The sequence below is a fragment of the Mirounga angustirostris genome, unplaced genomic scaffold, assembly GCF_029215605.1.
Source record: "Mirounga angustirostris isolate CCGP_5_RB_7025 unplaced genomic scaffold, mMirAng1.0.hap1 SCAF_5, whole genome shotgun sequence".
NCBI lineage: Eukaryota > Metazoa > Chordata > Mammalia > Carnivora > Phocidae > Mirounga > Mirounga angustirostris.
Window position 1 is genome coordinate 118,918,433 of NW_026991713.1, and position 21,917 is coordinate 118,940,349.

The 21,917-nt window shown below is 38.2% G+C and overlaps 1 protein-coding gene across 2 annotated transcripts in view; it reads right to left on the reverse strand.

The window, feature by feature from the left end:
• Nucleotides 1-7,866: 7,866 nt before the first annotated feature.
• SPAG6 (sperm associated antigen 6) overlaps nucleotides 7,867-21,917 on the reverse strand; it is a 62,170-nt gene continuing 48,119 nt past the window's right edge. Inside the window, exons 9-11 of one of the 2 annotated variants that reach the window (XM_045874295.2) lie at nucleotides 18,907-19,023; nucleotides 14,894-15,039; nucleotides 7,867-8,935 (exon numbers count right to left, since the gene is read on the reverse strand). In XM_045874295.2, coding sequence (XP_045730251.1) covers nucleotides 8,866-8,935; nucleotides 14,894-15,039; nucleotides 18,907-19,023 — 333 coding nt within the window. In that variant the 3' untranslated portion in view covers nucleotides 7,867-8,865. The remainder of the gene's footprint in view (nucleotides 8,936-14,893; nucleotides 15,040-18,906; nucleotides 19,024-21,917) is intronic. The other variant, XM_045874296.2, reaches the window with a different exon arrangement.

Sequence of the window (21,917 nt, forward strand, 5' to 3'; positions counted from 1 at the left end):
CTTCTGGCAACCGTCAGTTTGTTCTCTGTATTTGTGGGTCTGTTTCTGCTTTTTATGTGTTTCTTCATTCATTTGTTTTGTTTTTTAGATTCTCTGTATAAGAGAAATCATATGGTATTTGTCTTTCTCTGTCTTATTTCACTTAGCATGATACTTTCTAGATCCATCCATGTTGTCACAATTGGCAAGATTTCATTCTTTTTTATAGCTGAGTAATATTCCAGTGGGTGTATATATGTGTATGTATGTGTATATATATATTTGTACACACATTCCACAACTTTTTTATCCATTCATATATTGATGGACACTTGGGTTGCTTCCATATCTTGGCTGTTATAAACAATGTTGCAGTAAACATAGGGGTACATATATCTTTTCAAATTAGTGTTTTCATTTTCTTTGGGTAAATACCCAGTAGTGGAATTACTGGATCATATGGTATTTCTATTTTTAATTTTTTGAAAACCTCCATACCGTTTTCCACAGTAGCTGCACCAGTTTACATTCCCACCAACAGTGCACAAGAGTTACTTTTTCTCCACATCCTCACCAACACCTGTTATTTCTTGTCCTTTTGTTTCTAGTCATTCTGACAGGTGTAAGGTGATAGCTCATTGTGGTTTTGATTTGCATTTCCCTAATGATGAGTGATGTTGAGCATCTTTTCACGTGCCACCAACTGTTTCTTATAATAAATTCATCCACCTAATAACCAGCAACTCTAGGATTCTGGTTGGCCTTTATTGCTGGGGAAACTTACAAGACGGTTGGTGGGAAAACTACAGTTGCTACAGATGCAATGGATCTCAAGCCTTCAGTAACTGGTACTTTATTTCCTTCTCTACCACCCATTCTAGATTTGCCTCAGCTAGCACCCATGTTGGTTGAAGCATATTGCCTGGTAGGTGACCCAGACCCTCATCTCCAAGAGTCTTAAGACCTGGTCATCATCCCCACCTTAGATCATGGCTTCTGTTCTTATCTGTTTACTATTAAAACTGGGCATGGGAGCATCGGGAGACTCCATTGGATCATTTGTGTGCCAAACATTGTTCCCTCTCTGCATTCTGTAACAGAGTTCTACCTTTTGATGATCAGGATCAATGATCTTTGCTAGTTTAGTCACTCCTTTCCTTCCTCCTGGTCTCTTGGCATAAGGAGACTGAAGTGACTAGAGCTGCAGCCATCATATAAAGTACAGTGGGACTTTGTGTCCACTGATGAAGCTTTACCCCTCTGAGAACAAGACCTTCTGACCCACAGAGTCTAAAGTTTTGTGGACAGGAAGCACAAACTTTCCAAGTGTACCACTGGGAACTCTCCAAGTATACCACTGGGAATGCCACCTACTTTCCCCCATAGTTCCAGGACCCATATATTCTACCTGTTGGGGACACAGTACCATCTAACGGTTAAAGGTTTAGGGTGGCATCTCAACCTCAAGGCGTATCATCTCCTAGCTGGAGCCTCAACTGTGTCTTTAAGAGGCCTTTCTACCCTTCTGTCATGCCAGTGATTTAAGATGCAGTGTGGGATTGGACCAGCGTACGAGTGTACTCTTTGGTCCAAAGCAGTGTTGTATGGGATCTTGTGTCAGTAGATCAAACATTCTTACTTCTCAGATGGTGATGTTGGCTGGGTCCTGTAGATAGAAAAGGAAAACTTATTCTTGGACTATATAACAACCCTAGTCAAGATGAATACAGAGGTCCACTGTAGTCAGTTTACCTCCAGATGGTTGGTTGGTTGCCTTGAGGGATGGTGCTGTAACTGGGGGGTCAGCATTCATTTCTCTGATTGACAGATTGGATATTTGGCGGCAGCAGTGGCTGGATCAGCCTTGAGGAGTCGAAGCCCTATTCATAGCCACCATCTCCATCACCATGACTACTCCACTTAAGTACCCATTAGTGCCAGCACTACAGTAGCTGATGAGAGACTGGCTGATGTCCCTGGCTGGGTCATGAACGTTATTTAGTGCCTATCTGATAGTGGCACTTTGATATGCATGAACCTGGGACACAACATTCTTCACACTTTGTGTCCACACCTTATCCATGATATACTAATATTTCTCCTTCCAAGCCTCTGGCCAAATTGCCACTGCATTTACCACTGTCCATGAACCTGTGTATATTCTTACCTTGAACTATTCTTGTTTCCACACAAAGCAGACAACCAGGTGCATCGCCAGAAACTTTCCCTCACCACTGTTTTCAGGGCCCCCGTAAGTAGGCCTGCAGTGCAGCAGCCCCTCTTTTTGGCTTACACTCTTGTGCTGGGCCAACCCATCTGTAAATGAAGGTTGGCCTTTCTCCTCTTCTGTCAGCTGGCCATAAGAGACTCCCCCATGTAGCCACGGTCGTGAGCTAGTTATGAACCCATAGTTGTGAATGCCAGCACAATAGTGGTAGAAGACATGGAGATCTGGGCCACCAGCTGGAACCACTGACTTGTGCCCTCTGGCCCTCCTGCCCATGCGCAATCCTGGATCTTACATTCCCATTTTATGATGGATTGCTGCTGGGCCCACCCAAATTATGACCTGATGGGTCTGATAGAACCTAGTTCATGATTATCTCTGGTTGCAGAGTTAGTTACTTGATGTCGCATGGTCAGTTGCTCTGTCTCAATCAGGGCATCAGTCTATAAGAACTTCTTCTCAAATGGTGTAAAGTTCTTTACTATAGATGGTATGACCTTGCTCCCAAATCCCAGGAGCCTATGCTCTGGTTCCCCTACTGGGATTAGCAGTAACTCTGCACAGCATCCTTTCCCACCACAGATCCCTCTAATACCACAGGGCCTGCTGAGTGATCTGGCAGGGCCCCTTGTCCTGGGGCGTACCCCTGCTGCAGTGCTCTGTCACCCACTAAAAGGATGGGGGCAGTATTTTGAAGTGCATGGGAAATAGCCCCTGAATACACTGGATGAGGCATTTCAGGCTCCATCCTCATTGCAGCCAGTCTGTCCTTCAGTCAGTTGGTTCCAGATCTGAGAATTGACTCAGGTCTGGAAACTGGGCAAGTGACTGTGACTAAGCTGCCTTTAGCCTACTGACCATCCATTTTTCATTTTATTTTTATTTTATAAATGGATACCCTTAATGACTACCTCTAGAAACGCTGAGTTCCTTTAACTGTCTTCATGGCTGTCTACGGATTGGATCCTTGGTTGCCACTCCAGTTTTGCAACTCATTGCAATAATTGCACACACCTTGCTTCTTCTGACAGTTAAGTATTCACCTGGCCTCTATTATTTTGGGACCCCATCATCCCTACTAAGGAGCTCAGTTTTCTAACACTGTCTCCACCAGTCAACCCTGGCATAGGAAGAGCATTATTACTGAGATTCTCAATGGTTGTTACCCTCTTAACAGTTCATTTCTTACCATCTTGGTAAATGGGGTGTTCTCTGGGCTTCTCTTAGAACAGAGTCTGCCACTGGGTTTTCCAGTCCTATCTAGGGTCTGTGCAGCAGCATGCGCAGCCCTCAAGTCACATGATACCTTCTTCCCGTCTGCCATGGCAGATGCAGCATTTCCACTTCATTTCCTATGGGAAGTCACTTCCTCCAAGATTCCAAGAGCCATCCCAGCTCCTAGGGTCCTTGCCAAGGAGATGAATCCTATATCCTGAGAGAGAGTTCCCATTATCAATAAACTCTCCCTTACCCAACTGTAGTCAACCTTCTTCATGATCGGACTGCTAGCTATGAAAATGAACCAGATTTTTGCCTTTTGTGTACAAAAAGGTCCTAAAATGACCCCTTCAATGAAGGCTATCTGGCTAGAAGAGTCACCCGTCATATCCCAGCCCAGGTTCTGGGATGAAGAAAGGGTAGCAGAGCCCCAGCAGAGTTGCTTTCCAGAGATCCGCCATCTTGCATTAACGATGGAATATTCTGAAACCAATTTTAAAATCAAGATTAAAATGCTATATAGATTATTCCAGAACATACTTTGATTTTGCATATATATGTCCCCTATTTGGTCTTTCGGTTTTTAAAAATGCCAGAATAATGGCTTAGTTCGTATCTCTGCTAACTTAAATTGCAGGTTTTACTGTAGAACATACCTTTCTGTGTGGGAAGTGGGAAGTGAAAGAAGTAGTAAGCTCAAATGTTTCCAGGCTTTGTAACAAAATAGAGATAAACTATTTATAGAGATTAACTTTGACTCCTTGACTTTTTTTAATGAATTGCTTCATACAATAGCATTGTTTATCTGGAATTTTCTTCCAAACCCCATTTACAAAAGTGAAAAGAAGAATAGCAAATATGATCTACTGAGCACGTATGTGCACAGTTGTGCAGGTTGTATACTGCACAAGGGCACCTGCACATCTAAGGGGATGTGGTTCACATCATAGAAATCATGGATTTGCATATTTACTAAGAGAATTTTCCAGTAGATGGCAGTAAAGTGTCTTAATCTAAAAATCAGAATATTACAACAATTTCTGCTAGATGAAAGTAAAGTGTCTTGAGGAGAGTGCATCTTTTTCTAATACGCAAAGATACCATATAGTTAGTGCTGTCACTGCATTCTACATGTCAGGCCCTGTGCTCATTCACCCTGTTTAATCCTCAGGATCCTATAAAATGGGTACTATTGGTAATTTGCTGAAGGCCACTGAGTCAGGGTATAGCAGTTTTGAGATTCTAAAATGGGTCTCTAACTCTAGAACTTGTGCTCTTCTACATTAAATGATGGTCTTTCAAGGGTGCCTGGGTGGCTCAGATGGTTAAGCATCTGCCTTTGGCTCAGGTCATGATCCCAGGTCCTGGGATCGAGTCCCATGTCAGGTTCCCTGCTCAGCAGAGAGCCTGCTTCTCCTTCTCTCTCTCCCTCTGCCTGCCGCTCCCCCTGCTTTTGCGCGCGCTCTCTCTCTGTCAAAGAAAGAGAGAGAGAAAGAAAGAAAGAGAAAAAAGAAAAAAGAAAAAAAAAAGAAAAGAAAGATCTTTCAGAAAAAGTAAGGTGTAGGGACTTGAAGAGACGTGACCACAGAGGGCTGTGCTGCCCCGATGCTCAGCCCAGCCAGCTACTGGTGCTCCTGCATGCTTACAACAGTGCTAAGTGCCACTGGGGACAGAAAAGCACAGGGTGCTTCATCCAAGAAAAAGGTCATACTTAAGTTTGTGAAGAAAAAAAAAATGGGAGAATGATGACATTCTCTTTGGAATTTTAATTACACTTGTGTGATTTAAACTATATGTGCTACAGAAATTCAAAAAGCAGAGAAGTCAATAACAGGTTACAGTAGTTCTCAAAGGATTGGACTTCTTTATATCCAAAAATACTTTGAGTAAATGCTTACCATCAGTAATGTATACATTCTATATTTTAGTATAAATTTTAGCCAGAATGTATTACCACCAATTCTGTATACATGGGAAAAATTATAAGCTTTATTTTAATATATAAATATCTACACCAACCCACCTTGCAAAATGTTATATTTTTAGTGTAGTATTGATCCAGTGTTGTAAAACTGGTAAGCCATAAATAGCACTCAATTTAAAATCTCTGTAACATTTAGGGGTGCCTGGGTGGCTCAGTCGGTTAAACGTCCACCTCTTGATTTCAGCTGAGGTCATGATCTTAGGGTCGTGAGATCCAGCCTCGTGTTGAGCTCTGCGCTGGGCGTGGAGCCTGCTTAAGATTGTCTCTCTTCCTCTCCTTTTGCTCCCCCCCACCCCCCGCCACATGCACTCTCTCTAAAAAAAATAAAAAATAAAAATAAGAATAAAATCTTTGTAGCATTCACAAAGTCATAACTTCAGGTATGAAGAGAAAAGAAAAAGACCTTAAACTTCATGGTCTGTTTTAATAAAATCATTTATGAAATTATGAAATAAAATGTCTGCTAAAAAACCAAAAAATATAAAAGATAAAATCTGTATAGCAAATACTAGTCAATCATTAATAAAAGGAGCCCATTTATAAATATTTTATATTGATCCTTAATTTACCACTGAGGAGACTTTTCCCCTATTAGACCCACTGAAATAAAAAAAAATGAAAAAGCTCCATCTTCTGTGAAACAAGCTATTACAACTTTTGCTTTTTATTTTAAAACAGCACAGATAGGATGAATACACTTCTTTAGAAAATTTATCTGTACAAAGGCTCAGGGAGGTATCTAGGATTATGTCAGCTTGTTAATGACAATTGTTTTCTGGGTTGTGAGATTTGGAGTGATGTTTTTGCTTTTTTCTTTATCCTCTCCTATATTTCCTAATTTTTTTTTAAAGATTAATTACAATAAAACTTACCATTCTTTAAAGCAATATCACTGAATATTTAATTTTATGCCCTGTGAAGTCCTCTTAAAAACAAAAGTGGGGCACCTGGGTGGCACATTTGGTTAAGCATCAGACTCTGTTTTGGCTCAGGTCGTTATCCTGGGGTGGTGAGATTGAGCCCTGTGTGGGGCTCTGCGCTCAGTGCAGAGTCAGTCTGCTTAAAAAATTCTCTCTCCCTCTTCCTCTGCCTCTCCCCTCCCACTTTTGCTCTTTCTTTCTAATGGTTCTTTAAAAAAAAAAAAAAACCCATAAGGGGACGCCTGGGTGGCTCTGTCAGTTAAGCGTCTACCTTCAGCTCACGTCATGATCCCAGGGTCCTGGGATTGAGCCCCGCATCGGGCTCCCTGCTCAGCGGGGAGGCTGCTTCTCCCTCTCCCTCTGCCTGCTGCTCCCCCTGCTTGTGCTCTCTCTTGCACATGTGCTCTTTCTCTGACAAATAAATAAAACTTTAAAAAAACCCTTAAGTATTCATATTACTAGAAAAATAATTGCATAGCCAAATCATATTTTAAAAGTCCGAAGTCCCTTAATGGATTGGTAAATGTAATAGTTACAGTTATGACTGTCATTTAATCCTTTTAATCTCTGAAACAGAAAAGCTACAAATCAGTATTCTCTAGATAGTAAATTTTGTGGCAAAATAAGCTACAGTATACACCAGCCTCAACATTCACTAGCACCTAACTTAATCAAAGAGTTGGTGATTTGAAAACAGACAAATCACTCTTTCAAGGTTAGTTTCTGAACTTGACACATTGGAATGGGGATGGCCTCACCCAGTAGTTTAAGGTCAGGGTTTATGTTATGCAGGACCTCAAATCAAGATTAGAAATGAGCAAATCTAATCCTTTAAGGGGGTAGTTTGAGAGGAAAAGATTAGAAAAACAGGTCAAAAGCAACTAGAATTAAAAACTTGAAAAGAAAAAGAAAAACAGGACAACCTCCTGTAAATATGAGACTGTCATTTGCTTTTACATGAAATATGCCCATTTGTGTTCAGTATCTTGTGCCTATTTTATTCCCTGGGTCTGGGCAAATGTGTTTCTATTAGAAAACTCCATGAGGGTAGGCAATGTAGCTTTTCTTTATCATAATCATTTGGTATCAACTCCACTTACCTAAAAGGATGTGCCCAATTGCTGGTCAAAATGTGTGATCTGTTATTGACTGTCAAGATTCCCCTTAGTTCATATGTCAGTTTGCACAGAATGGAACAGTTTACAAAACTGTTACCTGTATCATTGGAGGTTAATTCATAAGCATCTTAAGAGTAAGCTGAACGAATATTATCACTCCTTACTCTGTAACAGATATGTTTAGAACCTAGATTTTCAACATCTCTCTTCAGCACCACTGATATGCACCTGTTTTCATAACAAGTGAACTGTATGAATAAGTTTCAACCAATAAGAGTCAAGTATCCTATTCCTGAAGTTGTAAAAATAAAGTGCTGTTTATATAAGCTAAATGAGATATCCAGGGAAGATCATGGTAAGGAATGTCCTTCTAGATCAAAAGACAGACAAACACACACACACACACACACACACCAACTAACCAAGACTTAAACCTAATCATGTAATCCCCAAGGTCAGAAGTACACCACAAGAGAAAAAGGCAAAGGAGATTCTAATGTTGTTTTTATTTAAAATTTTTTTTTTGAAACTCCCTCTCACCTCCTTTCAGCTGTCTAAGTGAAAATGCATGCAAAGTCTAAGTCTGGTGGTATTTTTTTTTAATTATTTCTTAAATCCCTGAAAATGTGGCTTTTAAAACTTGGGGACGTGAAGCGAAGACAGGGTATACTGAGGACCTATTTTATTTGTCTGCTTCCTTGTTTATTCATGAGCTAGACTCAGAAACTTTTCAATGAAATGGGAAGCATGTCTGTAGTGGAGTAATGCTTAATACTGACTTCCTCCCTCTCCAGCCCCATGAAAGGTAAGGAAGAGTCTCAGGGAGGTGAGAAAAGAGCTTAGAAAACTTGGCATGAAGAGGAGAGCTTCCTAAGTTATTAGGAGAACCTGACAGGTTATCCATCGATTCCCTGTGTTTGGATGATGCACTGATGCAAACAGCATCAGTGTCTCTTCCAGTGCCCCATATGTCTGTCATTAGTTTCCTCTTCTGGCTGTTTCCCATCCATGTCCTGCTGAGGAATTTGCAAGGCCAGTTTTCCTTGCCTGTGTATAGGAGGAATTGGCCAAAGTAACTAAAGTTTTCAGCACCATCTCTCATCTAAATGTAGTTGGGGGTGTGAGTGTTTGGGGGCTGTGGAGAGGGGTTCAAAAGGACAGTAACAAATGCCTTAAGATCTTTTAGTGTCTTCCAAAAATTTACCCTTAGAACAAATCCTATGCAAATGACCAGTAGTTCCTCATCTATTCAGACCACTAATTTTTCAAAGTATTACATAAATTTAGAAAATATTATCCAAAGGTATTTCCCACTGAATAAATCTAGAATGTACTTAGTTCAAATATTTAGAAAGAGTTTTAACAGCTGTCATTCATAAATACTCCATTGTGAATTAGAGTATAAAAACAGAACTTTGCTTAGTGAGTAAGTGGTTGATAGCTGTCCACTCTCTGCAGAAGTGTATCTGAATATCCAGGGGAATAATACCTGAAAAAGAAAATTTTCTGTTAGATACTTATGAAAAGGTTCAGCACAGCAGGCACAAAAGATGCAATATAAGGTATTTATCTAAATTAATTCTATCAGTGAAACCTCAAATATACTCGAAATACTTATGCTCCAGTAATGCTTTGTGCATAGGGTTAGAGACTATCAAGGAAGAGAACACCAACTCACAAGACTGTGCTAGATAAATAGCAAAACACTGAAGGGCTATTAATGCAGTGGCACAGAAGGGGTATTTTCAAAGCAAGATACTTGGATCCAGGGCTAGTATTTTATTACAGAGAGTGTTTTTATTATGTTAAATGACTGGTGTTTCTTTAGTGATCATAGCTAATTGGTTTTTTCATAAAGTAGACATTACTAATCAATGACTGCATTCTGATTGCCTTACAGATTATTCTCACTGTATGTCTTAATCAGATCTGGTCACCAATAAAAACAAAAGTTTCTGGGAGTATAATTCACATTAAAGAACTATTTAATAAATGGTTTACAAATATCCCATCATACAAACTTAGGAAATTAGTCATTTTCATTGATTTGGGGCATCTGGAGTACGAAAAATTTATATTTATAAACTGAATGTTTTATAAAATAGTATAAAAGTATTAAATATATTGATTAATGCATTATGGAATGCTTCATATCTATGAAAAGAATTTATATGCACATAAAAGTATGTCAAATAAAATTTGGCATGCATCCTAGAATATAATAAACAGATAAAAAGTCAATGTAATTTAAAATTTTCCAAAACACTCAAAATAATTAAACTTCCTAAGGTATTCTCTCCAGATAAAATCTAATGTTTGAGATTTGCTTTGTCCTTGTTAGTTATCTTCACCTATTCTCAGATGCTTGACTTCAAAACTCACAACTTATATTATACTAATTTCTCCCACAATCTGTCAAGTGGAGGTGAACAAAACAGAACCGTATTTTCTGTTAGAGTAGAGTAAATAGAGTATTTATAAATGGAGTATTTATAGGCGGTCATAGTTAAACAGAGACATACAAAATTTACCCTAAAGAATGTTTCTCGTCTAAAGGCATCCTACCCTTCAAAAAACTGTCCTTCAACAGTGGGTCTCTCTGAAGTACTCTTACACTGAGGAAGTCACAACTGTTTCTCTCTCTGAGTTTGCCACAAATTTTAAAGCAGGCCTCACATTCCTAGGCCTGATAAATGGGTCAGATACAAGATAGGTACCTTTTATATAAATGGTAAGAAGTAGATTTAGAAAAACCAAAACTTAAAAAATTGTGCTGTTTCATGTGGTAGCCCCTAGCTACATGTGACTATTGAGCATTAGAAATATGGCTAGTGTGACTAAAGAACTGAATTTTTTTATTTAATTGTAATAAAAATGTAAAAACTGATATTCAGTTCAGATATTTTAGGTGAAACTTTTTTCAAGAGATTGAGAGCACGTGCGTGAGTGGGGGGAGGGGCAGAGGAAGAAGGAGAGAGAGAATTTTAAGCAGGCCCATGCCCACCCCATGTGGGGCTCGATCTGACGACCTTGAGATTATGACTTGAGCCAAAATCAAGAGTCGGGAGCTTAACCCACTGAGCCACCCAGGTGCCCCTAGGTGAAACTTTTAGGTGTCTTTGAAACAACTTGTGAATCTATCTTTTCAACTGTAAACTTTATATACTCCAAATACAGATAAGTATTTCTAATAAAATTCAGCATCTGAATTGAGATGAACTAGAGGTGATAAAATACCTACCAGATTTCAAAAACTTAGCATAAAAAATGAAATAACTCATTAATAATTTTTATATTGATTACAATGTAGTCTAGTCTAGGCAGAGATCCAGAAGACAGAGGAGTTCCAGAAATATTCCTGGCTGTGGAATGGGTCAAGATTAGAACTCAGGCCTTCTAACATCTAGCCCTAAGCCCCTTTCTGCTCAGCACACCAGCCACCTTTATTAGAGATCTTTAAAGATTACTAAAACTGCAAGGCAATATGAAATAAATGTTTAGGCTAATAACAGCTGAAAGAATGTATCCACTGATAATCTGTCTTATAAAGAATAATTAGTTCTAAAAGTCACCAAGTGATTCTTGAGAATTATATGATTACAAAAATAAAACCATTTTGAGCTTATATTTGTCCATTTTCATAGACAATGTTTCAAAGATTTCTACAAAACACCTCTAAGTTCTATAGAACCCAATGCTTTTAAAAACATAAGAACCATGAAAAGTCAGCTAATCAGAATTCTTCAAGATAATTAGCCAATTTTTTAAATGAAGTCAAACTCTCACTCTTTGCAGATGATATGATACTTTATGTGGAAAACCCAAAAGACTCCACCCCAAAACTGCTAGAACTCATACAGGAATTCAGTAAAGTGGCAGGATATAAAATCAATGCACAGAAATCAGTGGCATTCCTATACACCAACAACAAAACAGAAGAAAGAGAAATTAAAGAGTCGATCCCATTTACAACTGCACCCAAAACCATAAGATACCTAGGAATAAATCTAACCAAAGAGGCAAAGAATCTGTACTCAGAAAACTACAAAATACTCATGAAAGAAATTGAGGAAGACACATAGAAATGGAAAAACGTTCCATGCTCATGGATTGGAAGAACAAATATTGTGAAGATGTCAATGCTACCTAGAGCAATCTACACATTTAATGCAATCCCTATCAAAATACCATCCACTTTTTTCAAAGAAATGGAACAAATAATCCTAAAATTTGTATGGAACCGAGGAATGATGAAAAAGAAAAGCAAAGCTGGCGGCATCACAATTCCGGACTACAAGCTCTATTACAAAGCTGTCATCATCAAGACAGTATGGTACTGGCACAAAAACAGACACATAGATCAATGGAACAGAATAGAGAGCCCAGAAATGGACCCTCAACTCTATGGTCAACTCATCTTTGACAAAGCAGGAAAGAATGTCCAATGGAAAAAAGACAGTCTCTTCAACAAATGGTGTTGGGAAAATTGGACAGCCACATGCATAAGAATGAAACTGGACCATTTCCTTATACCACACACAAAAATAGACTCAAAATGGTTGAAAGACCTAAATGTGAGACAGGAGTCCATCAATATCCTAAAGGAGAACACAGGCAGCAACCTCTTCGACCTCAGCTGCAGCAACTTCTTCCTAGAAACATCGCCAAAGGCAAGGGAAGCAAGGGCAAAAATGAACTCTTGGGACTTCATCAAGATAAAAAGCTTTTGCATAGCAAAAGAAACAGTCAACAAAACCAAAAGACAACCGACAGAATGGGAGAAGATATTTGCAAATGACATATCAGATAAAGGGCTAGTATCCAAAATCTATAAAGAACTTATCAAACTCGACACCCAAAGAACAAAGAATCCAATCAAGAAATGGGCAGAAGACATGAACAGACATTTTTTCAAAGAAGACATCCAAATGGCCAACAGACACATGAAAAAGTGCTCAACATCGCTCGGCATCAGGGAAATCCAAACCAAAACCTCAATGAGATACCACCTCTCACCAGTCAGAATGGCTAAAATTAACAAGTCAGGAAATGACAGATGTTGGCAGGGATGCAGAGAAAGGGGAACCCTCCTACACTGTTGGTGGGAATGCAAGCTGGTGCAGCCACTCTGGAAAACAGTATGGAAGTTCCTCAGAAAGTTGAAAATAGAGCTACCATACGACCCAGCAATTGCACTACTGGGTATTTAACCCAAAGATACAAATGTAGTGATCCGAAGGGGTATGTGCACCCCGATGTTTATAGCAGCAATGTCCATAATAGCCAAACTATGGAAAGAGCCAAGATGTCCGTCGACAGATGAATGGGTAAAGATGTGGTGTATATATATATATATATATATATATATATATATATACAATGGAATATTATGCAGCCATCAAAAGGAATAAAATCTTGCCATTTGCAACGACATGGTTGGAACTGGAGGGTATTATGCTGAGCGAAATAAGTCAATCAGAGAAAGACATGTATCATATGATCTCACTAATATGAGGAATTCTTAATCTCAGGAAACAAACTGAGGGTTGCTGGAGTGTTGGGGGGTGGGAGGGATGGAGTGGCTGGGTGATAGACACTGGGGAGGGTATGTGCTATGGTGAGCGCTGTGAATTGTGTAAGCCTGTTGAATCACAGACCTGTACCTCTGAAATACATAATACATTATATGTTAAAAAAACAGAAGAAGATAGTAGGAAGGGAAAAATGAAGGGGGGGAAATCGGAGGGGGAGACGAACCATGAGAGACTATGGACTCTGAGAAACAAACTGAGGGTTCTAGAGGGGCGGGGGGTGGGGGGATGGGTTAGCCTGGTGATGAGTATTAAAGACGGCACGTATTGAATGGAGCACTGGGTATTATACGCAAACAATGAATTATGGAAAACTACATCAAAAACTAATGATGTAATGTATGGTGACTAACATAACATAATAAAATAAAAAAAAATGTAATCCCAGATCACAGAATGTGAGGTTAAAATTATACAACAGTATTTTGACAAAGCACCAGATTAAATTATAATATGACAGAGTTTTCATTTTCCCCTAGTACTCTGTAAAATAATTCTAGAAAGGAGTAGAAAGGAGACTTCTGTTCAAGAAAGTACATTATTGCTGGTTAACTCTAATAGGTCATTCCATTTTGAGCCCTTCCGCTTTTTTAGTTTGTTTCCTGTAATTTTGTTTATGTTAGAAAATTACATTGAAAGCTATTTTAAACTTACATAAAATAGCATTCTCCCTGAAGGGATGAATGTATGCAAATTAACTTTATTTTCTTTTCCTGATAAAAGATTTTCATATTTTTTTCATTTAGGGGTTTCACACCTATTTTACATAAGCTTTTTTGTATATTATTTTTTCTGTATATTACATATAGTAGATATACATTTATGATATACTACCCCTTAGATATATTTTTATATATTAATATTTTTAAAACTAACTTACTGGAACTCTTTTGGTCAAGCAGTACTCATGAACCTCACAAAAGTATATGAACTCTACCTCTAGAAAGAATTTGCTGGAAGAATATATATGAACAGAAAATTAGTTTTGTGCTTTTACAATGAGTGTTACCATATACATTAAAAACCACTGATATTAAATAGGAAGAAGCATTTATATAACATATGTAAATTATAACATAAGGTTTAAACATTGTAATATATATTCTCTAACATTAACTAGGGAAAATAAGAAATGAATGTAGAATTAGACAAATACGGATAAATATGGCCTTTAATTCTGAATGTTTTACTGGTGTTTTTCAAGATTCAGTTGTTTAAATCATTCTATCTTTTCTTGGTAACATTCCTTTTATTTATTTTGGGTTTAGTGGTGTAGTTCTTCTTTAGCCTTACAAGGACTGAGGCTTAAGCTTAATGCTCTGTAAATCAACCTTATTAAAAAAATTAATCTTGAAAAGAACTTCCTACTACATTACTGAGGCACCTGCATATCACAAACATTTCTTTCAAATATAGATAGTAACTTTCTTTTTGCCACTCAACATCTCTTTTCTATTTGTAATACTCCTCTTGATATAAATGTGAGCTTACGGCAGAAAAATAATATGCAGGGAACTATGAAAATCAGAATCTACAGGCCCCTTCTAAATCAGGGTCACATTAAAGATTGCTAATTTTAACTTGCACTCTGTATTCAGGTACTCTTTGATAAAGCATGTGTTGGATTAGTATAGATATGTCTCAGATGACATTCCAGTTTGATTTGGAGAGGTGTGTGTCAATCAGAATATTATTAAATTTGAGGGAAAAAAGAGATCCATGAGAGAAGTAAATGTGTACATTGGTCTTATGTAGTATTTCAAGACCACATTTTGACACAATGAATATAAAATCTAGATCTGAAAACAGAAAAACTACATTATAATTTTGAACTATTCAAAGTCCATTTTTCCCACCTTACTATTTCCTCTGGGTAACAGTTGTTAATACTGTTGATGTATTCTTGAAGGAGAGAGCCAGACTCTGCTTTTATCTCTTGAACCTTTTTAAGTCCACCACTCGTTACAAAAAGTCGTCGAGCTCTGCTGTCATGCGGCAGTATCTTGAAAAGTCAAGCACATAAGAATGTCAGCTTTGTTTTTCCAAGTGGGATTATTATTAGTGAAAAGAAATAATCTATCTGAGAAACTGTAAAGGAGAATTTATGTGCAATATATCTGTAATAGAATGAGCCTAAACTTGCTAATGATTAGAAGTAAAATATAGTGTTTGTAGATATGTATTAGCTTTTTATGTTGTGGGGATGGAGTAAAGGGCCTTGAACATGAGCAAAGGTAATGGGGATCCACTTGTATATGTAAAATAAAACAGTGTCCCTCCTTTGCTTACACCCATTCAGAGTCTCTCCACTACCCACAAAATTAAAGGCAAGATCCTTCAGCAGGCACAGAGGGCCTTTTGTGACTCAGGTCCTAAATACCTCTCCAGCTTCCTTCCCTACCAATATCTATCCTTAATTTCATTTCAGTAAGCTCAACAGGTGCATGTTGGGCCATTTCTTGCCTTTGCCGATGCTATTTCCTCTTCCCAGAATGCCCTTCCACCCTCCACGCTTCTCCCCACATTTGTTCAGCTCTTACTCATCTCTTAAGATTCAGCTCAGGCATCCCCTCCTTTAAGAAACTTTCTCTGGGACATTCCTATCTACCCTCTTATCCCGGGATGAGGTAGATAACTTTTCTTCTCTCGTAGCATTCTGTTGAACAACTGTCAGTGTACTTGCCACATAATATTTTAACTATCAGCTTCTATGTCTGTCACACATAAATGTCATTGAAGACAGAAATTATATATTCATTCATTCATTCATTTTTTCATTCATTTCTCTAGTACCTGATGCCTAACAGATGCTCAATAAATGTTTAACAAATGAATGGACATACTAAGGAGTAAGCAGAGAAAGGAAATTGAGGAGATGTTAAAAAGGCAAGACAAATCAGAAAAGTAAGGAATCAACAAATCTAAGAGAAGATTTTAAGAAGCAACCAATGAGAACTTTTAAAAAGTCACTGGATTTGACAGTGGATGTTTGTGTGTTGAGGGGAAAGAGCCAGTGAAGACGAAGAAATAAATTAGGCAAGACAGGGGCGCCTGGGTGGCTCAGTCATTGAGCGTCTGCCTTCGGCTCAGGTCATGATCTCAGGGTCTTGGGATTGAGCCCCGCGTCGGGCTCCCTGCTCCGCGGGAGGCCTGCTTCTCCCTCTCCCCCTCCCCCTGCTTGTGTTCCCTCTCTCGCTGTCTCTCTCTCTGTCAAATAAATAAATGGAATCTTTAAAAAAAAAAAAAATTAGGCAAGACAACAATGACTGACCAGACAAGAAAGGTCCTGGAGAGGGGGCGGGTTTGCATTATGGGAATCCCTGCTCCCTTCTTTGGTCATTGCTACTATACTCTCTGACAGAAACACCCTTTCTTTCCCCCTCCATTCCTTCTCTTTCTTCAAAGACCAGCTTTAATCCCTTGTACTTTCTGCATTGAAGGTCTCTCTGAATACCTCAGACTGCATTCACTTATTCCTTCTTGAATTTAAAAAAAAAAAAGTTTATCATGAAATCTCGCACATTGAAGTGTTTTTGAATTGTTTTGTCTGGTCTCTCAGCTAGATTATAAAGTTCCTTGAAGAACTTTGTCTCGTTTTTGTTTTTTTTTATCTATCCCCCAATGTTTAACAGAGTATTGGGTATGTGTAGGCACTTAGCAAATACTTAAACTTACAAAAGGATCTTGCTACTAGAATGATTATACACATCCACTGGACAATAAAAGATGACACTAGTGGGGCGCCTGGGTGGCTCAGTCAGTTAAGTGTCCCACTCTTGATTTCAGCTCAGGTCATGATCTCAGGGTTGTGAGATCAAGCCCTGCGTAGGGCTCCGTTCTCAGCGTGGAGCCTGGTTAAGATTCTCTCTCTCCCTCTGCCCCTCCTTGCCCCCCTAAGCTCACACACACACTTGTGTTCTCGCCCTAAAAAAAAAAAAAGATGACCCTAGTATGTATTTCTAAAAAGTGAAATAAGCCTATAGCTATATCTGTTCTAAATATATAAATACATTGTTTGGTCTGGAGAGTTTTCATTACCTCCTATCTCTGACCCCAGCCACACTAAACTAATGTCTTTTTACCTTCTGCCTTGCTTTCTGGTATCCTTAGATTAAGAAAACACAAAATTCTGCCTGAAGCAAATATTCACAAAGGCACATTTGTAAGAGTATATCATATGTGGTACTGTATTTTATCTTGGCTGCCTAACGTCCACAAATCCCACTGGTTTCCTCTCGTGACTTATTTTGAACTCAGTTCAGGTTAGTGTTCATTTTCACAGTAAGTTCAATAAACTAGAATACCTCACTCAGTAGCCTAAAAGATTAGACCATAAATTAAAACTTTCAGAAATAATGTCAGCTACTCATTTTCAAGAGCTGATGACACTTAGATGAGCCACTCATCAACTTATTCCCTCCCGCTTTTAGTTGATCAAATTGACTGCTCAGTTTCTTACCTAGTACCCGAAGGGGGGAAAAAAAAGGTTTGATTATTTTCCTAGAAGGCGAAGACAGAATCTAAGTGTTTGATACCTAGAACTATATCCTGAGGCAGCTTCAGCAATGTAAAACCTTCTGCTATCCAGTGACTATGGTGCTTGAGGTTCAGCCTATTGGAGATCATGGAAGACAGAGAACAGAAGGCTGTTAGTAGATAGTATTATCTTTCAGATGAGTACCTGAAACTAGACCTATTAGCTGTGGGGCCTCATTTAAAAGTTGTAACAATATGTAGTTTTTGTTCATTGTTTATAGAAATATAGTATACAAATGGTAATACCTCCTTTATATAGCATTATACCTAACTATTCACATGAATTTGCCCTCCCCATTTTTATTAATTTTTAAAAATTAACCTTACCTCTTCTATGTTTTATTTCTTAAAAACAACATTTTGGGTTTTTCAGTGGGGAGGGGGGTTTGAATGCTTAATATGTGCCTGGGATTAAGCTAAACCCTTTACATATAATATCTCATTTAATCTTTACAGTGACCTTATAAAATGGGAACTCTTATTACCCCTATTTTATGGGTAATCATACTAAGGTTTAGAGACATCAAGACTTTGCTAAAGATATTACAGCTGGTAAATAGGAGATCCAGGCATGCTAATTCCAGAGCCTGAGCTCACACTATGGGATGCTACTTCCAAAGACCCCATTTTCTTAAATCAAATCTCCTGAGCACAATGTAACCAGTTCTTTATATTTAGGGTTGCCCCCCTGGCCATCAATGGCTATGGGGATACAGTTGTTCTTTCTCAGCCTTTGCTATCAATAGTGGGTCCCACTGGCTAAGTGCACATCCAGCAGCTTGACCTTTCTACCTTACTACTTTTAATCTGCAATGATCTAAGAAATATGATGGCTATATTTGTTAAAACTGTTCATAAAATAAGTCAATAAACTCCAAATGAGTGTCTGAAAGCATCTCCAAAAGTACATGGACTCTGTCATAAATGGCTCAGAGACCTTTTTATTTTTCTTTATCAGATCTTTGCAGTGTTCCCAGGTGAGTGAGACTAACAGACACCAGGATAATTACTAAATTACTTATCAATATAAATTATCTGTATTATGAGGTGTTTATATGTTGGCATACTATTTACTCCCCAAGAACACTGAAAAAGACAGTACAGAGGCTGTAAAGAAAATGTGAGGAAGAAGGAAGTGTGAATCATTTATATGTGAATTTTATTAATTTGTTAATTTTATTAACCTATGTTACCCTTCCTGTCACTACAGGCAGTGAGAGCTAAGAAGTAAATGCCTGCACCCATCTTTCAGAAGACATTGACCCAACAGAAAAAAGTTAACAAATCATTTAAATTTTCTTCCCCTACTTCCAGAAAAGAGAGCATTTCTTACCTTACTGAACTGTCCAAGAACATGCTTCAGAATATTGGGAGGTGCATAATACAGAAATGGCTCAAAGGCTGGTAAATAGGTGCATTTTTGTAGGATATTCTTTACAGCTTTTTTACTCTATTGAAAGAGAAAGCAAAATATAGACCAAAGTAGTAATCAAAGCTTGACCAAAATTCATGCCTCATGTTCCTAGGACTTGAAAATGAAATGAATGTCCAGGTCTAACCTGCAGTTATTTCATTGTTGGAGATAGTTGTCAGAAAAACTTATCTGGCATTGGTTTTATCATAGAATACCCTGCCAGTTGTCTTCATGTTAAATTTTAGAATGTACTGTGTATTACTGACGTCTTAAAATCACCCATGAGGAAAGTAAAATTAAAAAGCATAAAGCTATAGACTGTAAATTAATATGTATTATATTTTATTAGTATAAATTTTATAAACTGTGAGATAACCAACGTGTCCTACTCCTTCCAGTCAACAAACAGAAAATAGTTTATAGTACAAAGTCATTATCAAACATTCTGTGTTCTCTAAAAGGTTTTGTGGCTTATAGTATATAGTCAGGAAGATTCTACTGTGTGCATTATTCAGTGAACATTTGCAGATACGCTGCTGTAGCTCGTGGGGAGAAACTGCCCCATTCACAGGTAAAGCAAAACAGAGAGGATCTACTTGACTGTATAGGAAAGCTCCCCTCAGCAACAGGGAGCCTATCACCCACAAGCAAAACAACAGACACCTTCCCCATTCTCCCCAGCACTCTGTACTTCACAGTGACACCGGGTGTGACCAAAGAAGGGTCCTGATGTGACTGTAGCGCGTCACTGCGGCCAGCTCTCAGGACACAGCTCGTTGTGACTCTGTTTCCTTGTCTTCAAGCCTGCCCTCTTCACTTTGGAAGGCTCCGCAGTTGGGTTTGTCTACAGCTGTTTTCCATTGGAATTCCACACTTGCTTGTATGTAGTTTTATGCGTCGGTGCATCCTTTCCTCTGATCTCTCAGATTCTTTGATTCTCTCTCAGGCCTTAGCCAACCTGGTCTAGTGCTTTTGAAATGTCAAGGAGCATTTTGATGTTTTGTTTTGTTTTTCCCAAGGAGCATTTTGATTTTCACATCATGAATTTTACAATTGCCAAATGGATTCAGGAAAAACTTTCATCACATTTATACTATTATTAAAGGCTCTGTTAATTTCATGGTTTTCCAGAGACCCAGACTGAGCAGTCCTGTATGACCTCTCATCTCTTGACACATTTGTCCTCAAACATTGTTTCATAAACTAAATGAAACAAAATAAGGAATGTAAGAAATGCAGCCCAATTTTCTTCCACAATAGTGTAACCTAAATTAGAATTAAACTCTCAAACCCCAACATACCTAGTTATATCTTTGTGAGCCATCTTAGGATCATGGTGACCTTAGCAAGTCAGCAAATTTAACTTAACTGCTATTGGTGATAAGGTCTACTAATTATATAGCACAGATCACATCCACTGTGCCATGGTGATGTACTGTCAAGTTATTAATTAAGAACTCTAAAAAGGGTCTAATGATCCTACAAATTCACTGAGTTTTACTATCCTTTGTCAAGAAATACACTTGATTTATGACTACATGTACTTCTAGATAGGAATGTATGTCATGATTAATAATCAGCTATATTTCCCAACATGAAAGAAATATTAGTATATTAGTTAAGATTTTATTTACTTGTCAATTTCTGGGCTTAAGATTTTTTAACAACCTTATTGAGATATAATTTACATACCATAAAGTCACTCATTTTAAGTGCACAATTCAATGGATTTTTAGTAAATTTACAAGAGTTATGCAACCATCACCACAACCTAATTCTAGAACATCTTCATCATTCCAACAAGGAACCTCATTCCATTTGTAGTCACTCCCCCACCAGCACTGGGCAACTGCCAACCTATTTTCTGTCTCTATAAATTTTACTTTTCTGGACAATTCATGTAGGTGGAATCATATAATATGTGAACTTTTGAGTCTGGCTTCTTTCACTAAGTATAATGTTTTGGGGGTTCATCCATATTATAGCATGTATCAGTGCTTCATTCCTTTCATTGTCAAATAGTATTATACAGATTTATCACATATTGTTTATCCATTCACCAGTTGATAGACATTTGGGTTGTTTCCACTTTGGGTAATTATGAATAATGCTGCTATGGAGATTCATATACAAGTCTTTGTGTACACAAATGGTTTCATTTCTTTTTTTTTTTTAAGATTTTATTTATTTATTTGACAGAGAGAGACACAGAGAGAGAGGGAACACAAGCAGGGGGAGTGGGAGAGGGAGAAGCAGACTCCCCACTGAGTAGGGAGCCTGATGCAGGGCTCTATCCCAGGACCCTGGGATCATGACCTGAGCTGAAGGCAGCCGCTTAACGACTGAGCCACCCAGGCGCCTCTATTTTCATTTCTCTTGGGAAGATATCTCAGAGTGAAGCTGTTGGGTGATGATGGTAAATTTATGTTTACTATTTTGAGAAACTGCCAAACTGTTTTTCAACATGACTGCAACATTTTACATATCGACCAGTAATGTAAGAAGGTTCATGATTCTCCATATGATAATCAACACTTGTTATTATCTGTCTTATTAATTGTAGCCATTCTTGTGGTGTGATGTAGTAGTATCTCATTATGGTTTTGATTTGCATTTCTCTAGTGACTAATGATGTTGAACATTTTTTCATGTATTGATGGATCATTTGTTGGTGAAATGCTTATTCAAATCTTTTACCCATTGTTTAATTGGGTTATTTGTCTTCATATTATTGAGTTGTAGGAGCTCTTTATATATTTTGAATATAAGCCTTTCTTTTTTTTTTTTAAAGATTTTATTTATTTATTCATGACAGACAGAGAGAGAGAGAGAGAGAGGCAAAGGGAGAAGCAGGCTCCCAAGGAGCAGGGAGCCCGATGCGGGACTCGATCCCAGGATCCTGAGATCATGACCTGAGCCGAAGGCAGATG